The 22,897-nt window shown below is 35.7% G+C and overlaps 1 protein-coding gene across 1 annotated transcript in view; it reads right to left on the bottom strand.

Annotated features, from left to right (window-relative positions):
* Positions 1-741: 741 nt before the first annotated feature.
* TM9SF3 (transmembrane 9 superfamily protein member 3) overlaps positions 742-22,897 on the bottom strand; it is a 357,433-nt gene continuing 335,277 nt past the window's right edge. The window contains exons 13-14 of the mRNA XM_090369370.1: positions 22,724-22,800; positions 742-1,214 (exon numbers count right to left, since the gene is read on the bottom strand). Of these exons, the coding sequence (XP_090225496.1) occupies positions 1,147-1,214; positions 22,724-22,800 (145 nt within the window). The 3' untranslated portion in view covers positions 742-1,146. The remainder of the gene's footprint in view (positions 1,215-22,723; positions 22,801-22,897) is intronic.

Genomic DNA, 22,897 nt, shown 5'->3' on the forward strand with positions numbered 1-22,897 from the left:
AAAAAAGAGAAAGCAACTACTAATTATGATCATAAATATTCTTAAAGTTACAGAAAATGGGCATTTTACTGACTATAAAAGATATTTTCAATGAGATCCCTCAACCACCTGTACTATAAGCATTTTAAAATAAATGGATTTTCCACCTCACATTTAAAATCCAAAGGGGTAAGGAATCAGTCGAAGCAATGGCATCTAGCCGAATTAATGGAAAAATACTACATAAAATAGACAATTCTTGAACTTTATTATTATTTTTTTGCTTTGTCTGAAATGCATACTCAAAATATTTTGCAAATTTATTCAATAGTAGCATTCATACTGTCAGTTTAATTCTGGTCACGCTAAAATTTATCATAATTATTATTATTTTTTTTTAATTAAAAAAAAAAAATAAGTTGTTCTTTATTCTATAACGCATACTTGCTGTATACAGCTTAACTTAATAAGTTAAAATATCCTTAATTATTAAAAATAGATGGAACCTATCCAAGACCCTTACGTTTATTGATAACAAGTAAAGAAAGCAATTTACATATAGAATGTTACATTTCAAACCTGGTAAAAGCATCTACAAATGATATTGAATATCACAGTCTGGCAATTCAACTCTCACCCCCCATCCATTCTGGACAGCAAAATATTTCAGTAAATAAAAACTGGAATATATATATTTTTAAAGAAATGCACTGTTTAACACAGTGTTATTATTTATTATTATTTTCATTTTTTTTTTTTTTTTTTTTTATTAAATACATTATCTCTGGCTATGTGATCTGGTCCAAACATCTATACATCTCTTATGGCTGTGTTTATTTATGGCATATACTTACCTCAGACAATTACACAGAATAATTATCTAAGATAAAACTGAATGCCATTCACTGAAGGATACACATCTGGAAAGCCCTTGTTGAGGTGATAAAGTATCATTTTAGTTCACTACACATACTAGTCTGGTTTACAAAAGTGCAAAATCTTGACTGTAGTAGTTTAGAATAAGAAACAGGCAAGTATCACTGCGAAAGTTCTCTGCAATTCTCCACTGCCTAGTTTCTTCTTATACGGATTATGCTTTCTGATGTTATAGTTCCTTTATGGGACTGTTACCACTCACAAATATACATTATGTAAAGAAAATAATTTTCAGTCTATCTTAACTGTGGAATAAATCTTCCTCACAAATGCACTTGTACCTACAAATCCAAATGTTCCTAAGGAAATAAAAATCATTATGTAAGATAATTAAAGTACTAAACATAAATATGATTTGCAGTTTTAAGATGAAATATAATTCACTATTCTTTTACCAAACAACCATGCTTAATAAAATTGAATATGAATTCTGAATTTCCATAAGAGTGAAAGACATATGCTGTAAATGTGGTCAAGTAGAGGTTATAATTACTTAGCATGCAGAGAATTCATCTTGCAGGTATAAAGCTTTATCCAACATCACCTGAAACTATCAATGATTGTGGTGGTGGTGGTGGTGGGGGGGAACAGGGATGAGATCAGCTAAACTAGCAGCAAATATAGAAATATAGTTGAAACTCCACATATGGCATCCTTGCTGAATAATGGAATTTTGAAGATTTTGAGTAGTAATATAGTACAGTAATAAAAAGCCATAAAATATACTGCAAGTTACCATACATACTGCATAAGTGTAGCTTGAAAGAGAGGTAATAATATACAGTACTATAAAATGTAATAAATATATGGTTCATGTTGCACAACACTTTACAGCTTGGTAAAATAAAATTATTTTCCCCACCAAAATGTACTTAAGTATGGTACATTTTGGAAGGAGCGAAAATGAAGAATTCCACAAAATCACTTCACAGAAATTCTAATTTTTGGCACATTTGAAAATCCACACATAACACAAAATATTTACTACGTGAAACTTCACTGAAAATAAAGAAATTTCCCTTTTTAACGCAACTTCAAGTATAGTACAAGTATTAACTCAAAGATGTGCCATAAACAAAATCTTCCACTGACAAGGGTCTCCTATCTTGAAAAAAACCCAAGTATCGTTGCCAAACTGCACTCCAAATGAATAGCAGCCTTTACATATGCACTCTTTCCCACTATTAATACAGGTCTGTATATGATTTTGTAAAATTATTTTGAAATGCTGGAGTGGCAAAAACCGGTTAATGCCATTCCAATTTCCAAGAAAGCAGGTACAAAGCCTCCACTAGCTTATATAATTGATCCCATTCTGCAACTGTGTGCATTTCCAGAAATGTATACAGTCACAAGATTGTATTTCCAATTGTATTTGGCTGCACTCCTATTGAACTTTATGGATCGACACTTTTTCCTCACACATGTTAGTGGGGTGTGGGGAAGCAATCTACAATGGCAAACATGAGTGTGAAGTGAACAAGCAGTCATAATGGTCACAAAGTCAGAAGATAACAAAAATCTATTTCCTCGCAAGTTAAAATGCAAGTGATTGAACATTTAAGAATAGGGAGTGCACATCATTTGTGCAAATGTAGAAAAAAAAAATAAAATAATAAATAAATAAATAAATAAATAAAATTTAAACCAGTTTGAAGTTTATGACAGTGAAGACTAAAGAATGGTCAAAAAGAAAGAAATTGAAAGATATTTTGGCCATAAAGCCAAAATGACCTCTCTTTTTTTTTTTTTTTTTTTTTTTTTTTGCAAACTTAGCATAGTTAACTATGGTGGATCAAATTATATATTACAACATGCTTAAGTTTGTAATACTGACTGTATCATCAAGTAGATGGGTTAACAGTTAGCAGAATTTTCAGGTTTGGGATCCAATGAAAAGTTTCAGCTTGAATTGAGACCAGATACTGACAGCCTATCAATACATATATAGGCAGTTCTCGTTTTTACAAGTCCCCAGGTTTACGAGTATTTTTTTTTTTTTTTTCACGTATCAACAAAATCGAAAATATGAACATTAATTGCAAAAAATGAATGTTAAACATTCATAAATACCGCATTACAAACCACGTGCGTAGCTATACAATACGGTGTACCCTGCTTTATTATATTAATCAGTTCCCAAGATACCATCGTATCTTTAAAATATCGTAATGTGAACCCAATAACGCATTGTTATTTTGGTAATTCATTTCAAGATCTCAGAAGTTGAAATTTTCGCTATCTCACTAAAATGTCATTTTTAAGGTCACAAGCATGAAGCATGACCTTAAGGCCATATAAAAGGTCATGAGCATGGTTTGTAAATTGTATTAGTTACCAATTCAAATCATTAAAAGTGTAGTACTTTCATCATTATCATATGGTCCGTTATAAGAATCAATTTTAAATGCCTTTGTGATATTTTTCTAAAGCACATTTCTGGGGGTCACGACCATAAAACAATAAAAATAATTTGCACTTTCTTGTTTATTGGGTTTTTCTGTTAGTGCAATCAATTATAAACGGGTAGTAAACTCAATGTTATTGTATTTGTGAAAATATTGATAGCTGGAATTATGTGGTTTTTTACATTATTAGCGTGAAATGTGTTTTCCCTTTACTAAAATCTTCAATCGTATAAAAACAAATTTTCAGAATTTTCTCTTCATTCCTTTTTTTAAGCATCGTAAACTTGTTATTCCACGCAAATCGTGTTGGTTGCAATTTGTTTGTGCCATTAAAATATGCTTATGTATGCAATTGTGAAATTTATACAGGCATACCTTGATTGCTTGGCCTGTTGTAACGTAAGATCACTCATTGGTGAAGACAGGATATTAGAGCTGGAAAAGGAATTAGAAAATGTGAATTGGAATATCATCGGTTTGGCTGAAACAAGAAGAAGAAATGAATCACTTATAAGTTTATCAAGTGGAAATCTGCTGTACACCAATGGAAACAGTGAAGGTGGAGTTGGGTTTCTGGTCCATAAAGATTTTAAAAACAACATTTTGGAATTCAAAAGTACATCACCAAGAGTGTCAAGACTAATAATACTCCAGATTTCTATGAGGTACAAGCTAAAGATTATAATGATTTATGCATCAACATCGAGCCATGACGATGAAGAGGTTGAAGAAATGTACACCGAAATTGAGTCTTCTAGATGAGCAGAAAACCCACTACACTATTATTATGGGGACTTCAATGCTAAGGTTGGAAAAAGGCAAAACAGCGCAGAAAGAGGAACTATAGGAAATTTTGGAATTGGTGAAAGAGATGAAAGACTTGTGGAATTTGCAGAATCTCAAGGACTGTCAGTAATGAACACTTTTTCCAAGAAAAGGGTGAACAGAAAGTGGACATTGGAAGAGTCCAAATGGATTAACAACTAATGAAATCAACTTCATCCTCACTAACAGAAGATATATTGTGAATGATGTTACCGTCCTGAATAAAGTAAATGTGGGAAGTGATCACAGAATGGTAAGATGTACACTTGATATAGATGTAGGAAAGGAAAGGAAAAAACTGACTCAGTAAATAATACAAAGGTCTTTGAGATAATAGAGGAGGAGAAAAAGCAGTATGTACTGGAACTTAACAAGTTTCAGCTTCTGCAGACTGCTTAGGACCAAGATATCCATGAGGAATATTACAACTTTCTAAAAATGATAAAGCCCAAGAAACCTATAGGAAAAAAGAAATCCAAAGAAGAAAAAAAATTAGTCAAGAAACACTTGTCATGATGAACCGAAGACGACAAATGAAGAGCAAGAAAAACACTTACAGGGAGAAAATTGAGTATACTGAGTTATGCAAAGCCATTAGAAAGAGACTCAGAGGACATAAGAAGATTTAACACAAGAAAAGTAGAACAAGCATTAAGGGAAAACAAAGGATTTAAATCAGCAGCCATAAGCAGTAATACAGAAAGACAAATGATACTGAAACTGAAGAATAGCGATGGTGTACTTATAAACAGCCTTCTCTGCTGAGTAGTAGTCGTCTACTATTTAATTCAAATAGTAGACGACTACTATAGAGAATTATACAAGGAATGAGGGAATGATGCTAGCAGTGGGGAAGATGGATTGCAAAGTACCAACACATACGACATACCCAATATTCTTCCTGATGAGGTTAGAACATGCATTGAAGAAAATGAAGAATCAAAAAGCCCCGGGGAAAAATGAAGTTACTGTAGAGTTGTTAAAATTGGGAGGAAGAGACATAACACAAAAACTGGCAAGGCTCTTCACAAAGTGCATTAGAAAAGGTGTGACGCCTAAGCAGTGGAATAATGCAATCATAGTTTTGCTGCATAAGAAAGGAGATAAATCAGAAATTGGAAATTATAGACCAATTAGTTTGTTATCCCACATCTACAAGTTGTTCACAAGGATCATTACTAACAGATTAGAAAGAATACTTGATGAGAATCAACCGAAAGAGCAAGTTGGCTTTAGGACAGGATTCTCAACTATGGATCACCTTCACGTAATATCACAGCTAATGGAGAAAGCAAATGAATATAAAACACCATTATGACTGGCATTTGTGGATTATGTGGAAAAAAAAAGGCATTTGACTCTATACAGCATAAGGCAATGTTTCGGGCACTGGAAAGACAAGGCATTGATACCCCATATATTATGATTTTGAAGAAAATATATGAGAGTGCTACCTCCTTTATTAGTTGAAACAGTGATGAATGTTAAACCTGAGATTATTATAAAATGGGAGGAGATTATTACAATTATTTAGCAAATGATGCCCAGGAATTTTGTCAAACCATTTGTGTGTAAATTTAATAATACAGTATTCATTACTATATGTAGTAATGGAACCTAGTCTAAAAAGAGAGATATCTAAAATGATGTGTTTAAGTTGGACATTTTTGAATTTAAAATTATTAATATATAAAGTTAGGGCTTTTAGTATAGAGTTTTTGATGTTAAAAAGAAAAAGAGAAGTTTTATGTATATCAAGAATGGTATTATCCCATGAGCAAATAATATCATTGAAATTATGCCAAATATGTCTGAAATGTCGGTTTGACTTATTCCACGTTTGTGTCTACATTTATTGTTGAGAAAATGACTAAGATGGAACAGATTGTAAATGCAGTGGCTGGTATTTAAACAACCACTACTAAATAAAATTTTGTTAAAAAATTTATTGTTTAAACCATATGAATACAACGACTTATAAACACACATGAATAAATTTTCATATAATCCCGAAGGACGTTATCATTAATGATAGCGATAATTTTGATTTTGACGTTAAAACCATGATGGTGGAAGTGGAAGAGTTCAATTTCAGTATTAAAATTATTGCCAAATGCTTTTTGCTTTTGGATCTGTGTCCGTTGATTCTAATATTAAGAGAATTTTAAGTTTGGCCAACATATTTAATATTACATATATTACAAGTAAGTAAATATATGACATTATTGGTTTTACAAAACAGAGTGGAGATAGAATTAGAGTCGAAAATGGAATTATCCATCATGGGACAAGTAAGACATTGTTTGTCTGAACATTTTCTAAAAGATAGAGTTGGGTTTAGAATATGTGTAGTATGTATGGGTACAGAATCAAAGTGGTTAGGGTTAAACATATGATTCTCCTGTTTAATATTTAACACAGTATCCTCAGGAGTGGGATACAGTGCAACACGTTTTCTAGCTGAACTAGAGGCAACACAGTGCTGACTTGCCGAGTAGTTTAGTGTATCTTTATGCATAAAAAGAGGATAAATTAAATAGGACAAGTTGTGTTAGCGACGAAAGCATCTTAAAATGCGAACTAAGGAGGTAAAGAGAAAAGGAAGATAAAGAAAACTGGGATAAGTAAGATAAGTAAGAAAGAGAGAAGTAAGAGAAGAGAGAGGTATAGGTGGGTTTACATTTAAAAATAGCAATGCGCAGAGCTGCAGATAGCTAAGGATTTAAAGTATGTAGTATATACAAAAGGTAAGAAATGTAAGAAAGAGAGATGGGAAAAGAAAAGAAGAAGATAAGAAAATAGATGTACCTGAATGCGCAAGGCTACAGAACAGGATACAACTATAAAATAAGAATTAGAAATAATTAACAAAAGATATAGTAAGATGGGAAAGTTATTAATAACAACATGCCAGGCCTAATGGAAGAAAATAAGAGAAAAAGAATGTTAAGAACGTAATAAATTAAGTGGAATTAATAGCTGAATCAACAGGCTGAATTAACAAGCCAAATCATATTTACAAAAGCTAGAAAGGAAGTGGAAATTAATGAATATTAAAAAACAGTGATAAAATAGAAATAAAAATAAAAATGAAAATAAATTGGTACATAGATCAGGTATTTCATCAGGGGACTACACCTGATCATGTACCAAAACACTGCGTTTCTATACAAACCCATGTTGATGGAGGTAGTATTAAAGAATAATAATATTCTGGGAAAAAAAAAAAAAAAATCTCCAGAAACATGGGTAAGGTAGCCCCAACGCAGTGTGTATATTTAAGTAAAACTGTTGAATTAAGTTAAGGTTAAAAAAAAAAAAATGTGTAACAGGCAGCAGCATAGATATGGGAAGTAATACAAGGTAGGGGAGGGAAAAGGTAGTAAAAAAGAGAGGCGAAGGTAGTGAGAATAAGAAAAGAAGGAATGTCCGAATCGCCCTTGTATTGCATTAATAGTTCAACGAACGGAAAAAGAAGAATAGAAAGTAGAAAGACGTAAAGAGAAGGAAAAGATTTTAAAAGATACTAGGCAAGCTAGGTACATAAGTACCATACCTCTTAGAGAGGGCGTTGGCTGTGAATGTGTTAGTAGAAGAGGAAAACTAATACCGCTAGCCTGTGATATTTTTTGTTAATGTCAAATGTAGAAAATATAGCAAAAAAACAAGTGAAAAGAAGAATAAAATTAAATACCTTTAAAATTATGTAGCATCAATTAGTAAAATGCATAATAAACATGATTAACAAACAGGGAGATCTATGACGACGGTGAAGTTGCTTAGTAGAAAAAACAATGGAAGCCCTCTATAGTTAGAAGTGAGGAAAAAGGTCCGATTAATAATAATTAAAAATAATAAAATAAGAATGGAAATAAAAATGAAAACAGAAATAAAAATGAAAGTAACTTAGAAAGTGAAAAGGCATGAGCATCGTTTAGAATAGAAGTCATATGATGTGATGACTTTTATTATTATTCTTTAATGCTACCTCCATCAACATGGGTTTCTATAGAAACGCAGTGTTTTGGTACATGATCAGGTGTAGTCCGCTGATGAAATACCTGATCTATGTACCAATTTATTTTCATTTTCATTTCTATTTTATCACTATTTTTTAATATACATTAATCACTATTAATCTTATCATTAATCACTATTAAAAAATAGTGATAAAATAGAAATAAAAATGAAAATAAATTGGTACGTAGTTCAGGTATTTCATCAGGGGACTACACCTGATCATGTACCAAAACACTGTTTCTATCCAAACCGATGTTGATGGAGGTAGCATTAAAGAATAATAATAAAAGTGATCACATCATATGACTTCTATTCTGAACGATGCTCATGCCTTTTCACTTTCTAAGTAACTTTCATTTTTATTTCCATTCTTATTTTATTATTTTTAATTATTATTAATCGGACCTTTTTCCTCACTTCTAACTATAGAGGGCTTCCATTGTTTTTTCTACTAAGCAACTTCACCGTCGTCATAGATCTCCCTGTTTGTATTCTATTTATTAATCATGTTTATTATGCATTTTACTAATTGATGCTACATAATTTTAAAGGTATTTAATTTTATTCTTCTTCTTAATTTTTCTTTTTATTCTTCTTTTCACTTGTCTTTTTACTTGTTTTTCGCTATATTTTCTACATCTGACATTAACAAAAAATATCACAGGCTGGCGGTATTAGTTCTCCCCTTCTACTAACACCTTCACAGCCAGCCAAGGCCCTCTCTAAGAGGTTGGGTACTTACGCACCTAGTTTGCCTAGTCTTTTAAAATCTTTTCCTTTTCTTTCCACTTTCTATTCTTCTTTTTCCATCCATTGAACTATTAATGCAATACAAGGGCGATTCAGACATTCCTTCTTTTCTTATTCTCACTATCTTCGCCTCTTTTTTAATACCTTTCCCTCCCCTACCTTGTATTACTTCCCATTTCTATGCTGCTGCCTGTTACCCCCCCCCCCCGGAATATTATTATTCTTTAATGCTACCTCCATCAACATGGGTTTATATAGAAACACAGTGTTTTGGTACATGATCAGGTGTAGTCCCCTGATGAAATACCTGATCTATGTACCAATTTATTTTCATTTCTATTTTATCACTATGTTTTTATATTCATTAATTTCCACTTCCTTTCTAGCTTTTGTAAATATGATTTGGCTTGTTAATTCAGACTGTTGATTCAGCCATTAATTCCACTTAATTTATTACATTCTTAACATTCTTTTTCTCTTATCTTCTTCCATTAGGCCTGGCACGTTGTTGTTGTTAATAACTTTCCCATCTTACCATATCTTTTGTTAATTATTTCTAATTCTTATATATATATATATAGAATATTATTAGAAAAAGTAAATCAATCCAATAATAATACCATCATGGACCTAATAAAACGCAAAAAAAAAAAAAAAAAATATATATATATATTATTATCGCTTTTTACAGACAATCTAGATGACTTCAACTGGGGCCAACCACCCAGAATGAAGGCAAAAAACGACAAGAAGTTCTCTGTTTCTGTGATGATCAATATATGCTAAGTAATTTAAATCTAAACCAAATATAAACCAGTATAGGTCAAATATAAATAAATCGAATGATGATAAAAATTAAGAAAAATTTTGAAATATTAGAATCAAAGGTAAGAAATATAAGTAAAATATAAATGTAAGCATATATTAATCATCGTTGACCCGACAGAGAACGTAATTTAATGATTACAATAAGATGAAATATATAATATATACTACAATTGACCGTATCTAGGACATAATGTAATAGTCGTCAAAATAATGTGTGGTGCCCCCTATGTGATGGATACGGTAAAAATAAATAAATAATTAAATTAACGCAAAGAGAAACATGCAGATAGTAAGAAGAAAAACTAAAGGAGTAGGAATAATAGAACCTGAACTCCACAAAGGCGAACAATAGTGGTATAGATAAGAAATAGTTTCTCCTACGTCCTCGGATTGCCCTAATAATTTCAGAGAAATAAAAATAAAGAGTGTAGGACAGTTTAAAGACATTGCAAGATATAAGTTGTGGCTCGGGTATGCCCGGGATCGCAAACCCGTTCCTAAAATAGGACCCTGAGCTGAATTTGCATGTTATCTCAGCGTGAATTTAAGTAAATTTAAATGAATTTAACATGTTTCTCTTTGCGTTAATTTAATTATTTATTTATTTTTACCGTATCCATCACATAGGGGGCACCACACATTATTTTGACGACTATTACATTATGTCCTAGATACGGCCAAATGTAGTATGTATTATATATTTAATCTTATTTTAATCATTAAATTACGTTCTCTGTCGGGTCAACGATGATTAATATATGCTTACATTTATATTTTACTTATATTTCTTACCTTTGATTCTAATATTTCAAACTTTTTCTTAATTTTTATCATCATTCGATTTATTTATATTCGATTTATATTTGACCTATACTGGTTTATATTTGATTTAGATTTAAATTACTTAGCATATATTGATCATCACAGAAACAGAGAACTTCTTGTCGTTTTTTGCCTTCATTCTGGGTGGTTGGCTCCAGTTGAAGTCATCTAGATTGTCGGTAAAAAGCGATAATAATATTATTATTATTTTTTTTTTTTTTTTTTTTTTGCGTTTTATTAGGTCCATGATGGTATTATTATTGGATTGATTTACTTTTTCTAATAATATTCTGTAGACATTATGGGTGTATTGCATGATTGCTTGCAACTGCATTAACCCATAAATATTAGTTATTGTCTTTTTAGTTATTGTCTTTTTATCACTAATATAACTATTAATATATATATATATATATATATATATACATACACACACAGCAATGAGCCAAAACAATATGACCACCTACCTACTATGATGTTGGTTCTCCACGTGCAGCCAAAACAGCTCCTACCAGGCGAGGCATGGATACTACAAGATTTATAAATGTGTCTTGTGGTAGATAGTACCAGCAGATCCATTAACTCCTGTAAGGTCCGTGGTTGAGATGGCGCAGATCGGAGTTGATGTTCCAACACATCATCATCATCAGCCATTTTCAATCCACTGCAGGATGAAGGCCTCTCCAGCAACTTTCCAGTTCCTTCTGTTTTGAGCACTGGCCATCCATTTACTACTCAAAAACTCATGAACTTCATCTATCCATCTCCGCCTTTGTCTTCCAGATTTTCTTCTAGCTCCTCTTGGGTACCATTCTGTTATTTTCTTAGTCCATCTGTCTGTCCTGCCCAAGACCATTTTAGTTCTTTAGTTTGGATAAGAATGTCCTTTACTTGAGTTTGCTGCCTAATCCATGTGTTTCTCTTCTTTTCTAACAGTCTGATTCCCAATATAATTCGTTCCATTCTTCGCTGTGTAGTTCTTAGCTTCTCTTCCATTCTTTTGGTGAGTGCCCAAGTTTCACTTCCATAAGTCATGGTGGGGAGTATACATTGATTCATTATTTTACGTTTCAGACAAACTGGGATATTGCTCTTCAGTATGTGACTATATTTCCTGAATGCTATCCATCCAAAATTTATTCTTCTCTTCACTTCCAGCCATTTATCATTATTACAGCTAATAACTTGTCCCAGATAAGTATATGACTCCACCTTTCCAATTACTGCTCCCTCAATCATTATTTCCCTTTCTGTGGCATACTTGTTTATCATTACTTTTGTTTTAGCCATATTCATCTTTAGTCCAAAATCCTTACTAACTGTGCATAACTGTTAAGATATTCCTCTAATTCTTTGGGATTGTGGCTTATGACCACAATGTCATCTGCAAATCGTAAATGGTTTAGGTAGTCTCCGTTCACATTGACTTCTTTCTGGGACCAATCTAATCTTCTGAAAGCTTCCTCAAGGGCAGCAGTAAACAGTTTCGGAGATATTGTGTCTCCTTGTCGAACTCCTTTCTCGATTTTAAATTTGCTACTGTCTTTGTCTAGTCTAATAAAGGATGTAGCACTCTCATACATTTTCTTCAAAATCATAATATATGGAGTATCTATGCCTTGTCTTTCCAGTGCCCGAAACATTGCCTTATGCTGTATGGAGTCAAATGCCTTTTCATAATCCACAAATGCCAGGCATAATGGTGTTTTATATTCATTTGCTTTCTCCATTAGCTGTGATATTACGTGAAGGTGATCCATAGTTGAGAATCCTGTCCTAAAGCCAGCTTGCTCTTTCGGTTGATTCTCATCAAGTATTCTTTCTAATCTGTTAGTAATGACCCTTGTGAACAACTTGTAGATATGGGATAACAAGCTAATTGGTCTATAATTTCCAATTTCTGATTTATCTCCTTTCTTATGCAGCAAAACTATGATTGCATTATTCCACTGCATAGGCATCACACCTTTTCTAATGCACTTTGTGAAGAGCCTTGCCAGTTTTTGTGTTATGTCTCTTCCTTCCAATTTTAACAACTCTACAGTAACTTCATCTTCCCCCGGGGCTTTCCGATTCTTCATTTTCTTCAATGCATGTTCTACCTTATCAGGAAAAATATCGCGTAGGTCGTATGTGTTGCTACTTTGCAATCCATCTTCCCCACTGCTGGTATCATTCCCTCGCTCCTTGTATAATTCTCTATAGTAGTCTTCTGTTATTTGAATTATGCCTTCTCTGCTGTTTATAAGTACACCATCGCTATTTTTCAGTTTCAGTATCATTTGTCTTTCTGTATTACTGCTCATGGCTGCTGATTTAAATCCTTTGTTTTCCCTTAATGTTGGTTCTACTTTTCTTGTGTTAAATCTTCTTATGTCCTCTCTGAGTCTCTTTCTAATGGCTTTGCATAACTCAGTATACTCAATTTTCTCCCTGTCAGTGTTTTTCTTGCTCTTCATTTGTCGTCTTTGGTTCATCATGACAAGTGTTTCTTGACTAATTTTTTGTTATTTGGATTTCTGTTTCCCTATAGGTTTCTTGGCCTTTATCACTTTCAGAAAGTTGTAATATTCCTCGTCGATATCTTGGTCCTGAGCAGTCTGCACAAGCTCAAACTTGTTCTTAAGTTCCAGTACATACTGCTTTTTCTCCTCCTCTGTTATTTCAAAGACCTTTGTATTATTTACTCGAGTCAGTTTTTTCCTTTCCTTTCCTACATCTATATCAAGTGTGCATCTTACATTCTGTGATCACTTCCAACATTTACCTTATTCAGGACGGTAACATCATTCACAATATATCTTCTGTTAGTGAGGATGAAGTCGATTTCATTAGTTGTTAATCCATTTGGACTCTTCCAATGTCCACTTTCTGTTCACCCTTTTCTTGAAAAAAGTGTTCATTACTGACATTCCTTGAGATTCTGCAAATTCCACAAGTCTTTCACCTCTTATTTCTTTCACCAATTCCAAAATTTCCTATAGTTCCTCTTTCTGCGCTGTTTTGCCTTTTTCCAACCTTAGCATTGAAGTCCCCCATAATAATAGTGTAGTGGGTTTTCTGCTCATCTGCTAATAGTGTAGTGGGTTTTCTGTTCATCTGCTCATCTGCTAATAGTGTAGTGGGTTTTCTGCTCATCTGTTCCAACACAAACCAGAGATACTCGACGAGACTGATGTCTGTGGAATTTGGAGGTCAGGGCAATACTTGGAAGTCTTCCTCACGTTCCGCGAACCAGTCTCAAACAATCCGGTGGTGTGGCATGGCGCATTATCCTGCTGAAAGATAGCACCACCAGAGGGGAAGGCCGCTGCCATGAAAAGGTGTACCTGGTCAGCAACGATATTTAGGTAGGTGGTAGACATCAGAGTGCTGGACACATGGATGACTGGACCCATGGGCGACTTTCTGCTGGGTATACCAGCAGAAAATTGCCCAAAGCATGACACACCACCGCCACCAGCTTGTTTTCGTCCCACAGAGCATCCAAGCTCCATCACTTCCTCAGGTAAACGAGGCAAATGTACCTGGCCGTCCACATGGTGCAACAGGAAACTTGATTCATCAGACGCAATGGCCTTCTTCCAATCACTCAAGGTCCAGTGTCGATGCTTGCTTGTCCATTGTAAGTGCTGTCACAGGTGAACTATGGCTAGCATGACCACTTGGAGAGGCCTGTGGCTACACAGCCCCATTTTCAACAGGGTTCGATGTACTGTGAGTTGTGACACATTACGCCCATCACCAGCATTCCAATTACCAGCTAGTTGTGCCATAGTCGCCCTTTGGTTGCCACGTACCATCCAGAAGAGCCACCTCGAGCATCGATGAGCCGTGGTTATCCAACAACTCGCTGGTGGTTCGTGGGTTCCCCCTCCTCGGACCACTTTCGGTAGGTACTGAACGCGGCTGGCCGTGAGCATCCCAGCAGCCGTACCATTTCGGATATGCTCTGACCCAATCATCTGACCCAGTTAAATTGTACGTTTAAATAAATACATATAACGACTTAGATTACAAACGTAATATAATTAATAACATAACATAATTAATTAATAAATTAATAGAATCATGACTCAGACCAGAGCAGCAAAGCAAAAGGCTCAAGCTAATGGAAGTGCTGTGGCTCAGAGCAGAACTGAGGGGGGCAGTTGTCCTCTGACTCACAGCCTTATAAAATGCACTGTTTGCTTGATGTTTGCAGAGCAATCGGGTACGGGACATGATACTGCCAAGGGGGATGTCTTTGTGTGTGCGCGATGCAAGGAGTGTATCGATATCAGGCAACAACTCAGCGTTCTTGTGGGCCTATATGAGAGCTTGAAGGACAGGGTGGATGCCCTCGAAGAAACTAAATTGAGGGGCCCATCAAGCTCTCAGCTGCCCACATCAACGCCATTGGGCATCGCGTGACACAGAGACAACCCCTAAGGCAGAATGCGCTGGTCCCGAAGGAACTAGTAGTTGTTGGTGACTCTATTGTCAGGGAAACGGGGAACATGCTTTGTAAAAAAGATAGGTGGAACAGGACCAGGGTATGTCTGCCAGGGGCAAAGGTTGATGACGTTGTAGAGCGAATATCATCTTTTAAGGGCACAAAAGTGATATAGTTGTACACATTGGCACTAATAATATTAAGAGTAGGAGACCGGCAGAATTACTTAACAAGTACAGGTCACTGTTGAACAAAAGCCAAGAATTAGGGTTGAATTTGAAAGTGTCTGCAATTCTGCCCAGACACGATAGGAGGGAGTATATGATGAGAGCCTTGTCGATCAATTCGGCCCTGGAAAGATTGTGCAAGGCTCAAGGGGTAGAATTTTTTTCAGCCTGGACTGTACTTGTTAACAGGAGAGATTGCTTCTACAGGGATGGGATACACTTAAATAGAAAGGGTGCAAGAATATTTGCTGATGCTATCGAGGCAGTGTTAGGTGGGTCGGAAAACTGCTAGCTTGGGGGGAGACAAAGACCAATAGATTGACAGTAGCCACTGGCAGAGGTGAAAGAGATTCTTGCACTGCTTCTATTAGAATGAGCAGAAGCCTGAAAAACAAGATGTATGGTATTTCAGAGACTGCTGGGAGCCATTGTGGTACAAGTAAACACATGGGTTGTGTTAGGGTAGCTAAGAATAGAAACAGGTGCAGGTATACTTGCGTGTACACCAATGCTAGGAGTTTAGTAAATAAATTTGATGAATTTGAGGTATTGCTCAAAACATCGAAGGCAGATATTGTTGGGATATCAGAGACGTGGTGTCACACAGATATAAGGGATGCAGAACTGCAATTTGGGGAGTACAACGTCTACCGAAAGGATAGACAGGATAGGAAGGGAGGATGGGTTATGTTATTAGTTAAGAAACACATAAAAACCAAGGAAGTGAAGCCAGTCGACATCGCTGGACAGTGCAGTGTGGAGTCAGTTTGGTGTGACATAAACATTGGGAGATCAAAATTGAGAATAGGAGTGTGCTATAGGCCTAATGACTCTGATGAGTATAATAAGGAACTGTACAGGGAAATAGAGTGGGCCAGTAAATCAGAGTGTCTTATAATGGGAGATTTTAATTTCCCAGATATTGACTGGAATTTGGGGGCTGGTTACTCACACACTAACAGGACTTTTGTGGATTTATTGGATGATTGTTTTCTACATCAGCATGTTTGCAAGAGTAATACTCTTGTTTGTTTGCAAGAGTAATACTCTTGTTTGTTTGTAATACTCTTGCAAACTAGAGGGAGTAATACTCTTGATTTGATTATCAGCAGTGATTCTTCATGCATTAAGAATCTGCAGATAAATGAACCACTAGGTGGCAGTGATCACAGTGTGCTGAAGTGGGATTTACTCAAAGAGGTAACTACCATTAGGGGTAAAGGGAAGGGTTATTGCTTCCGTAAAGGCGACTACGATGGACTGAGACAGTATTTAAATTCTATACAGTGGGACCAACTGATGATGTTACCAACAGCAAATTCAAAATGGGAAGCATTCAAAGAACTTATCTTGGAAGCTACTAGGCTTTACATACCAACTAAGAAATATTGTTCAAGGTTTAAGCCAAAATGCATGTCAGATGAACTAATGAGGCATATGGCAGAGAAGAAAAATGCATGGGATACATACAAATTAACACATGACACAGAAGCCTATGATAGATACAAGTTGATATGCAACCAAGTTACAAAGGAGGTTAGACAGGCGAAGGCAGATTACGAGAAATCCTTGGCAAGGGATGCAAAGAAAAACAGCAAAGAGTTCTTTACTTATGTAAACTCTAGAAGGAAGGGGATGAATCAGATTGGTCCACTTGATATTGATGGGTCAAGTGTTGATGATCCTGCTCAGGTAGCTAACAAACTAAATGAATATTTTGCATCGACATTCACACATGAGGAGTTATTCAGCGAGGGGAATGCCAGAGGTGTATTCAACTCTAGCAGTAAGTTACAGAATCTTGAAATAACTGGGAGTAAAGTGGAGGAGAAACTGTTGAAGATAAACACAAGAAAGGCACCCAGGGTGGATGGGATCTATCCAGTTATATTAAAGGAGGCAGCAAAGGAAGTAAGCAAACCCTTAGCCATAATTATGAGAGCTTCCTTGGACTCAGGGGAGGTACCCATAGACTGGAAATGTGCAAATGTGACCCAAATTCACAAAGGAGGATCAAAGGCTGACACAAGTAATTATAGACCTGTGAGCTTAACTTCTGTTCCAGGAAAATTAATGGAGGCACTGGTTAAAGAAGCACTGCAGGATCACTTAGACAAGACTTCAGTTATAGCTCAGACACAGCATGGTTTTGTTAAGGGGAAGTCTTGCCTGACCAACTTGATTGGATACTATGATGCAGTCACAAAAGAACTGGATGCAGGGAATAACTTTGATATTATATACTTGGATCTTAGAAAGGCTTTTGATACTGTTGCACATGGAAGACTGCTACACAAATTGGAGCAGTGTGACATTGGAGGCAAATTGCTGCTATGGATAAAGGGGTGGTTGAGGGGGAGAAGACAGAGAGTGGTAATCAATGGACACTGCTCATCGTGGACTGATGTTATTAGTGGAGTCCCTCAGGGCTCAGTGTTGGGTCCATTATTGTTTTCTGTATTTATAAATGATATCGATGATGGTATATCGGGCTTAATGTCCAAGTTTGCAGACGATACAAAGGTTGGCAGGGTTGTCAAGGACACTACTGACACTATGCTGCTGCAACAGGATCTGGAAAGGTTGAGCAGATGGGCTGAGAGGTGGCAAATGAAGTTTAACATTGATAAATGTAAAGTACTACACATGGGAAACAGCAACCCCAGAGCAACGTATCAACTCTGTGGTACTACACTGACAGTGGTAGAGAATGAAAGGGACTTGGGGGTGGTTGTGCAGGCAGATATGAAGTTCTCTGAGCAGTGCAGACGGGCTGCAAGAGTAGCTCATGGAGTATTGTCAATGATATACAGGAATTTTTCCAGCAGGGATAAGGAGGTGATTATTCCATTGTATAAGGCGATGGTCAGGCCACACCTAGAGTACTGTATACAGGTCTGGATACCTCATTTCAAGAAGGATGTAGAGCTGCTGGAACGAGTACAGAGAAGGGCAACAAGATTAGTGAATGGAACAAAGGGGTGCTCTTACGAAGAAAGGCTTAAGTTTTGCAAATTACAGTGTCTGGAGACTAGGCACCAGCGAGGTGATCTGATAGAGGTGTATAAAGCCTTGAATGGTTTAAGCATGCTCAATGCTGATGGGATTCTTCCTCTAGCTCAGAAAAATCACCTGAGAGCGCATAAATTCAAATTGAGGAAAGACAGATGTAGGATAGACGTGCAGAAATTTGCCTTTAGCCAGCGGGTGGTTGGTTGGTGGAACAGACTTCCATCCCTTGTGGTGGAGGTTGATAGCCTAAATAAGTTTAAGGCTCAGCTGGACAGGTATTTTGAACGAACAGAGGGGTGAAGTGGAAGTGGGTTTTTTTTTTTTTTTTTTTTTTGGCTGATGCTCATAAGCTTGCTTTCTTGCATCAAATGCCTCTACTAATGCTAATGCTAATCTGGCCATTACAATTTGGCCATTGTCAAACTCTCTTAAGTCCGCTGCCTTTCCCATTTGAAGAACAAGAGTAGCGCTGATTAATGGAGCTCAGTATTAGGCGTTTTTTATACAGTGTCCTGAACCGCACCGTAGTTCACCTGCAGTTGCTTCAATTTGCATACCGACTCGCTGGTCATTGGTGTGTGTGTGTGTGTGTGTGTGTGTGTGTGTGTGTGTGTGTGTGTGTGTGTGTGTGTGTGTGTGTGTGCACGCGCGCACCAATGGAAGTGTAAAACACACAAGGTGGCAAACCTAGTAGGAAATAGAAAAATTAAGGTGGAAGAGAGGAAAAGAATGTGAAGAACTTAAAAGATGCAGCGGATTATCTGGAAAAAAAAAAAAAACACCGAATTAATAAACCAATTAGCATGAAAGAAGCTATAAGGGAGAAAAAAATACAAAAAAGATTAATAAATCACAAAGAAATAGCAAGCACCAAACAGAAGAAGGGATTATCATTTGATGTTAAAAAATCTAATCAAAGGGAAAGAAAAATAAAGGTTAAAATATTTGAAATATATAATGCAAGCTATAAAAGATTGATACATAATGCATTTATTTCATTAGAGGACTATACCTGATTACGTATCAAAAAACTATTTCTATGCATAAAATTTTTTTTTATAGTAACTAGTCACTAGGTGACAAGTTACCACAGCAAGCTGAAGATAACTAGTCACCTTCAGCTTGCTATGGTACAATACAATGAACCCAACACCAAACCTTGGGGGAATCCACAAATATCATTAGTCCATGAAGAGCAGTGTCCACTGATAACAACTCTATCTTCTTCTTCTGCTCAACCATCCTTTTATCCATTGTAGCAACTTGGCCTTAATGCCATACTGCTCCAATTTATTCAGTAGTCTTCGGTGTGCCACAGTATCAAAAGCTTTCCTAAAATACAAGTACAGTGGATTCCGGTTGTTTGGGGCACCGGTTAATCAGGGCAGCCGCTTATTTGGAGCAAATCTTAAAAAACAGAAGCAAATCGAGAAAATAGCCAGAGTTTACTTTGCTTAATTGGGACAACATTCCGTTTAATTGGGGCAGGAGACTGCAGCACTGGAGATTACCCAACGATTGTCTCGGACCGTACCATCTGGTTCGGTCGGATTTCTGGAGGTCACAACCATAAAACAATAAAAACGATTAGTAGTCCTGTTTATTGGGCTTTTCTGTTAGTGCAATCTATCATAAATGGATAGTAAACTCGATCTTATTGAATTTGCAATAATACCGGCAGCTGGAATTCTGTGGTTTATTATGATGAAATGTGTTTACACTTCCATGAAATCTTCAATCATGTAAAAAAATCAATTTTCGAAATCTACTCTTCATTCCTATTTTTAAAGCTTCGTAACTTGTTACTCTGTTCCTCACTTGCGCATATTGTGTTACTTTCAATTTGTGTGTGCCGTGTTCTTTGTTATTGATTGCTTATCTTTTTATTGTTTTAAATTTTAACCCCTACCCACAAATGTCAGTGAACAGAAATATCAACTAGTTAGTATGTATGTATTACAACATGTATTAATTATTCTGATTATCACATATATTCTTCCGATTTTCACGTATCATTTAATTTTTTAATTGGTAAGGTAATAAAGGGTAAAGTTGTGCTTAATATAGCTTTACTTTTATAGCCTGTGGATAATATTCCACCTATTTTCGCTAATTAGAATTGCTTTTTAATAGAATTAAAATCTAATTCACAAATGTGAATCCCAATGACTGGCACTTACTACACATTGTATAGTGAACAGTACTTGACTATGGTGAGTCCATCGTAACGTGATTTGATTGTAGAGTAAACCAACTGTAAAGAGGGGGTCCATTGTATTTTTAACTATTTACATGAAACTTACGGATAATTGGGGCAGCCAAATAACCGGATTCGACTATAAATGATATCAAAATTATTCTTGGCCTCCAATACCTTTGTGACCACATTATAGTATCCAATTAAATTTGTCAGACAAGACTTTCCCTTAACAAACCCATCTTGTGTCTGAATTATTGCTACAGTCTTGTCTAGATGATCTTGCAATGCATCTTTAACCAGTGACTCCATTATTTTACCCAGAACAGAGTGAATTGGGGACATATTTGCACATCTTCAGTCCATGGGGGACCTCCCCTGAGTCCAAGGATGCTTTCATAATTATGGCTAAGGGTCTGCTTACTTCCTTTGCTGCCTCCATTAATATAACTGGATAGATCCCATCCACCCCAGCTGCCTTTCTTATGTTTAACTTCAACAATTTCTCCTCCACTTTGCTCTCAGTTATTACAGTTTGATAAACTTCTGGCATTCCTCTCCTTGAATAACTCCTCATGTGTGAATGTAGAGGCAAAATACTCATTCAGTTTGTCAGCTTTCCGAGCATGATCATCAATAGTCAAACCATCTATGTGAAGTGGACCAATCTGATTCATCCCTTTCCTTCCAGAGTTTATAAGTAAAGAATTCTCATAATTCTCAAAGATTTCTCATAATCTGCCTTTGCCTGCTTTGTGCCTGACTAACATCCTTTTGATTACAGATCAACTTATATCTACCATAGTCTTCTGTGTCACCTGATAAATTTATATGCACCCCATGCATTTTTCTTCTCTGCCATAAGCTGTATTAATTCATCTGATATCCATTTAGGCCTAAACTTTGAACAGCATTTCTTAGTTGGAATGAAAAGCCTAGATAAGTCCCTGAAGGCTTCCCATTTATAATTCACCATTAATAACATCATCAGTTGATCCCACTGTATAGAATTTAAAAACCCTCTGAGACTGTAGTCACCTTTACGAAAGCAAAAACTCTTCCCCTTACCTGTGATGGTAGTTACATCTTTAAGTAAACCCCACATCAGTATACTGTGATCATTGTCATCTAGTGGCTCCTTTATCTGCAGATTCTTAATGCATGAAGAATCACTCCTGATAATCAGACCAGTATTACTCCCTCTGGCTGCCTCTCGAACATGTTGCTGCAGAAAACAGTCATCCAATAAATCCACACAACATTAGAACTTCTTGAACTCCTCCTTCTGTTGATAAACCTAAATGGATATCAAATGAACTATTGAGGCATGTGACAAAAAAAAAAAAAAAAAAAAAGAAAAATACACAGGATGCATAAAATTATCAGGTGATGCAGAAGCTGTGATACACTTGTCTGCAATCAAGTTACAAAAGAGGTTTAGGCGAGCCAAGTCAGATTACGAAGTCTCAGGCAAAGAATGTAAAAAAAAAAAAAAAGCCAAAGATTTCTTTACTTATATTAACAGAAGGAAGAATCACATTGGTCCACTTGATGTTGACTGTTTAACTGTGGATTATCTGCTCAGGTTGCTAACAGGCTGAAATAGTATTTTGCACCTACAATCACAAGAGGAAGAAGTCATTAGGGAGAGGAGTGCTAAAAGTTTATCAAATTCTAACAGGCAGCTAAAAGATTTGGTGATAACTGAGAGGAAAGTGGAAGAGAAATTATTGAAGTTAAACATAAAAAAAAAAGGCACCTGGGATGGATGAGATGTATCCAATTATATTAAGAGAGCATCTTTGGATTCAGGGATTGACCTGGATAGTGCAAATGTACCCCAATTCAAAGGGGAATCAAAGGGTGACAAGAGTAATTACAGACCCATAAGCTAACTTCTGTTCCAGGGAAAATAAGTGTCACTGTTTAAAGTGATGCAGGACCATCTATACAAAAGTGCAGTTCTACTTCAGTCACAGCAAGGGTATGTTAAAGGGGATGTCTTGTCTAACCAATTTCATTGGTTATTATAATGCAGTGGGAAAAAAAACTGAATGCACAAAAATAAATTTGATATCATATACATTTGTCCCCCCCCCAACGTCCTTTAAGAATCACTTTATTAAATAAATACCGTTAATTCACAGTGATGAATAATACACACAGACCACAATATCTGAAAAATAAAAAGATAATACAGTTACCAATTCAGATTTATTAACTGTTTATAAATGAGATGCATGCCATCGTATCTTTACAAGAAATAAGGAAAGCGAACACTTACCACATAAAATACCAAGTGCTATGCTAAAAAGTGCCATGTATCCAAAATAGAAAGTAGTCTGAAACAATCCATACATTCTATAAGGTAAAAATTAAACTAATATTAGTACAGTATAAAAAGTTAGGTGCTTTAGAAAAATGCTTTCTTCATGAACTACATAAAGTTCAAGTGACC

The sequence above is a fragment of the Mastigoproctus giganteus genome, chromosome 3 (genome assembly GCF_048544385.1).
Source record: "Mastigoproctus giganteus isolate SK-2022 chromosome 3, ASM4854438v1, whole genome shotgun sequence".
Taxonomy (NCBI): domain Eukaryota; kingdom Metazoa; phylum Arthropoda; class Arachnida; order Uropygi; family Thelyphonidae; genus Mastigoproctus; species Mastigoproctus giganteus.